Source organism: Octopus bimaculoides, chromosome 8, assembly GCF_001194135.2.
Source record: "Octopus bimaculoides isolate UCB-OBI-ISO-001 chromosome 8, ASM119413v2, whole genome shotgun sequence".
In the NCBI taxonomy this organism is placed as follows: domain Eukaryota; kingdom Metazoa; phylum Mollusca; class Cephalopoda; order Octopoda; family Octopodidae; genus Octopus; species Octopus bimaculoides.
In genome coordinates, this window is record NC_068988.1 from 95,717,160 (window position 1) to 95,722,242 (window position 5,083).

General features: G+C 34.3%; 1 protein-coding gene across 1 annotated transcript in view; it reads left to right on the forward strand.

Moving 5' to 3' along the window:
• Nucleotides 1-5,083, forward strand: part of LOC106868248 (arginine/serine-rich protein PNISR) — a 39,572-nt gene that overhangs the window by 26,735 nt on the left and 7,754 nt on the right. Inside the window, exon 9 of the mRNA XM_014913418.2 lies at nt 410-521. Coding sequence (XP_014768904.1) covers nt 410-521 — 112 coding nt within the window. The remainder of the gene's footprint in view (nt 1-409; nt 522-5,083) is intronic.

Sequence of the window (5,083 nt, forward strand, 5' to 3'; positions counted from 1 at the left end):
TTATTAGGATTTTGGTTTTAGCTAGGTTGACTCTAAGGCCCTTCAATTCTAGACCTTGCTTCCACACCTGAAACTTCTCCTCTAGTTCTGATAGTGACTCCGCAATTAGGGCAAGGTCATCAGCATAGAGGAGCTCCCAGGGGCAACCTGTCTTGAACTCCTCTGTGATTGCCTGGAGGACTATGGTAAATAATAGGGGGCTGAGGACGGAACCTTGGTGGACCCCTACCTCTACCCGGAATTCATTGCTGTACTCATTTATGCATATTCAAAACATTTCCTGTAAACAAACTTAAAGGGGACACACACAGGGAAATATTTCTCCAAGTTTACTGTAGGGTGTTGAAGTAGGTCCCTTTACAGCTTTCTTGGGACATGTATTACTGTCATAATGTATTTTTCCTTATAGCAAATAAAAGTGCGAAGATATTTGACTGAGATCCTCTTAGATGTGACAAACACAGAAATCGAAGTTGTTGCCAAGGAAGTTTATTTCAAAGCCAGAAACCGAGCTGCCAAAGGTAATTTTATACAACATCTTTCATTTTTATTCTCCTGTTTTTTAAATGATTTCATTCTCTCTGAAGTTATTCATTGATGATTCACAGTGGCTTCCTGCTACAATGTCCAGTTTATTATTATTTAAATAATGATAATAATAATCTCATTATGAGGAAACGTTATCAGATATATTTAAATTAGTCAGCCATGATTCGTCAAATTGTTGGAGCACCACCCCCCATGAAGTCTCCATTTCGATGTGGAGGAACTCTTGTGGGAAGTCTTTGTCTCTTGGAGCCATATTCTTCAGATGATTTGGACTTACTATTGCAAGATGATAACACAACAGTTATAAAACAGCTTCTGCTGCTGCTTACATCAGGTGAGCTCTACACTCCATGGTACTAATACAGAAGTTTGTTGAGAGTTAAGTATATTGGGTTGTGGTCATCTTGTCACAGAAATGATAAGGTACAAACTGACAACTCCTTTAAACAATAGTTGAACTCCCTTTTAACTTGGTTAAACGCCGCTTCCTACTTCATGAAGTTCTTAGCAGTTGTATTGCAGTCAAGCTTGGAATGCTCCTGTGACAGTGTGATCAGTGAAATTTGAGAGGACACCTCCAAAACATTTTCATTTTGTTATTTTTGGATGGAATGCAGCTATGGTTTTTTAGAGATATGAACCATTTATTGATGGAAAAATTGATCTAAGAATACAAAGGTACTGTTTTTCTGAGATTATTTATCACTTCGATCAATGTAGCTGGAAATATCTACTGTTGCTAATCTGCAATTGAGGGCTGTATCATTAAGAACATCCATTAAGGCAAATGTCTGGATTGATTGACACATTTAATGATAGTTGGGAGGAAGCTGGCGTAACACATCGATTAAGATAGATAAGGGTGGAAGAAAAGGAAATGGCCGTTTACAAAAAAATGCTGGTTCCATTTACAAATCACCTTCAGGACTGTTATGGGTCTCAATGTCATTGGATAATTAATATATGGTAATCTAATTGGTAAGATTAAGTTTTATATTGACACAAGTAGACAATATTTTCTACTATCATAACAACACTGGATCCTGTAGTTGTAACAAAAACTGAACGGAGTATTCTGGAAATTACCATAAGATAACTATTTAATATTTGTTGAAACATGTTCCTTAAGAAATGGTTTGTGTTCGTTTTTGAAATAAAGAAATTTTAAGAGACTTGATTTGAAATAAAGAAGGTTTTAAGCACCATTGATATAAAAACAACCTGGTTTGAAAATAAAAAAAGAAGTTAAAAAGAAATATATTAAAAGAAAACACCTAGAATATGTTGAATTACAATCTTTGGGATGGTGGAAGTTGTTGAGGGTAAAAAAAATGTCTTTGTTGAGATTGAAGTAAAATGTGACATGGACTGGGTGAATGAGTGATGAATAGCAAGTGGTATTTTCAAATGAATATATTCTTTTCACTTGCTGGATATTTTACAAATGGCTTACCAATCTGGCATCTGATTCTATTTATCATTTATCCACTATTTCTCCATTCCGTTACTTAACAAATTCCACACATGGGATATAAGGGAAAAGGCTCTTTCTATAAGAAGATCTTTCACTTTTTACTCCAGCAAGACGCACACACACACACGCACACACATTATTTGATAATATATGTCATATATTATACAACATATATGTGTGTGAGCAAAGTATGTTATATGTATATATATATATTAATATTTATATATTTATATATACACAAACGTGTGTGTGTGTGTGTGATCAGTGTTTTATCAACAATTGTTATGATGCTAGCATGTGCCATGGGTCAGACAGCACTTGTTGAGCCAATTTTTCTATAGCCTGATGCCTTTCCTGCCACAAAACCTCTCTTATTTCCAAATGAGGGATTATTTTTCGCCCCATGTTTTGAGCAGTGGCCAGACATGTTTCTGTGGCAGATGTAAAGAGAGATACCATCTGTGCAGTGACATTGCCAATACAGCATGCAGAGAGCTGGACATGTTTTCACGACAGAAGCTAACAAAAAAAAAATGCTATGGCTACACACAGTGCAAACAATGTCAAAATATTCGGAACACACACACACACACACACACACACACACACACATCCTGTAGTTTCAGCCTACCAGTTCCACCTACAAAGCATTAGACAGCCTGAAGCTATAATATATTACTTGTGTGTCTGTGTGTGTGGCTGTATGCCCCAATTGTGAATGAAACTCTGAGTTACAAATTACTTTGATTCCATCTCATTGACTTCAAGAATATTTTTTGATAAGGAAATTTTAAAATAAAGAAAGCCATAAAGTTTTTTAAAAAACCAACAACAAAATACCCATTTCACAATTGTGATATATTGACTGATTTATTGATACATGTGTAGATAATTGGCAATAATCAATACAAGTCTAACTTTTCCTTTAGAATTTTATTGATTTGTTTTGGTTTTCTTCAAATAAAAATTTCCACCAATTGTGTTTTTCTTTTTTTTCTTTTTTGGTGTTTGGTGCAAAAAAAAGAACAAGTATAATAGTCTATGAGTGTGTGTGTGTGTTTACATCTTAAGGATTTAGTAACTTTCTTAAGAGTTATGAAATAATTGGGGTTTTTTTTGTTTTTTTGGTTATACAATGGAGCTGGAAGTAGATAAAGCTACAAATAATAGCTTGTAGATATTGGATAAATATTTCCATGCTATTATAGTTTTATCTATTTTGAGTTTCACTGCTTAAAAAAAGGAGAAAGAGAAAAAAATATATATCTAACATCTTGAATTTGCAGAGAGATTTTTTTTTTCTTTTATATTAATGTTCAGTTGGTGATTTTGATATTTTGAGTTAATATTCTGTTAATAAAATAATTAAACAATATCATTTTATCCTATTGTATTTAATTTATTGTAAGATATTTCAGCTTTTTGCTAAACATGTAAAGGTTTACTGCTATTAAAAATGGTTTTCTTATTTGCCATTGAAAACTACATCTTCTGATTTAGATATTCCAAATAAAATGGTGATTTCTGTCCCTGGAAGCAAGGTTGTAGGTTGTTTCTTAGTCTTTGAGAGCTTTGGAAATTATTTTAGAGTCTTTTCAAAACTCTTTCTTTAGGATCATCATTGTTGTTTAGATTTAAGAATTTTGCTTTCTAAGTTAAGGAATCTTACCTGCCTCCACCCTCACCCCCCACTGGCCTTAGTATATTCTTTTTTCTTTTTTTTCTTTTCTACTCTAGGCAAGAGCCCCAAAATTTTGGGGAAGGAGGTTTGTCGATTAGATCAACCCCAGTACGCAACTGGTACTTAATTTATCGGCCGATGAAAGGCAAAATCGACCTCGGCAGAATTGGCCTTAGTATATTAAATGTATGTGTCTTTGTGCGTGTGTGTGTGTGTGTCCCCACTTGACAACTGGTGTGGGTTTGTTTACATCCCTATACCTTAATGGTTTGGCAAAAAGCGGCTGACAGAATAAGTACTAATCTTAAAAGTAAGTAGTGGGGTGTAACCTCTCAAGGCAGTTGTTGCCCCAGCATGGCCACAGTCCAATGACTGAAACAAGCCACGGATAACAGCTGGACTTTTACACTCTTCTGCTGCTGCTTGTCACACATCCAAACATGAATAATTATTTCTTAATTAGATTCAAAGCTTTTGACAAAACCTCAAATATGTCCAGAATAATAATATCTGCCGTAGGATTTTTATAGCAGAATTTATCTTTCAAGTTTATCTGTTTTGGTTTCTTGGACACAGTAAAGTAAAACTGTTTGAAAGCTGGATCCTTGTAGCCTGTTGTCTCCTAAATATTCTTCATTTTAATTGCTTATGAAACCAAAATACATTCAAACAGAAAATATTCGACTCTATTATTTTCTATGATTTGCATTCAGTTCAGTTTAATTACATAAACCATGTAATTAAAATGTATCAATCTTATTTAGTATGTTTTTATTATTATTATTATTTATGTAGCTAAATAGTTGTGTGTCCAGGAGCTGAGATATCTCTGGAATTTGTATGTCTGTATCATTTGAAGATTGATTGTGGAACAGAATTGGTATCTTCCATAGAAATAGGTGTTGGCTTAGATTGTTGTTTGATTCAAGCTTGGCTTTGTAAGCTAGTTCTTGTTTTGAGAGATAAAAAGGGGAAATATAATTGTATTGGTTGATGAGATTATATATATGAAGAAAAAAAAATTATCTATGAAGAACATTTCAGCCCTCTGCTCACCTTTTCCCAAAATGAAATTCTTTCAAACGGCTTTTGAGTTAGATTACTTGAGTTTCATCTGTTTTATAATAATATTGGTTTGGGTATTAGAGATGACAGACTTTGATCAATATAGGTTATTTCCCTTCATCAGCACAGAATAATTGTTCAGGAAATCGCGATACACAGATATTGTTTTGAGCTGAGTGGTGGGTGCTAGATTCCCTTGTTTGAAAATATAAGGTCACAGACCGTGTCCTGTAGCCAGCTGGAGACGATGTCTCCTGAGGCTAAATTACAGCAACATTCGTCCTAAACCATGACTGCCATGTTATGTTGGCAAA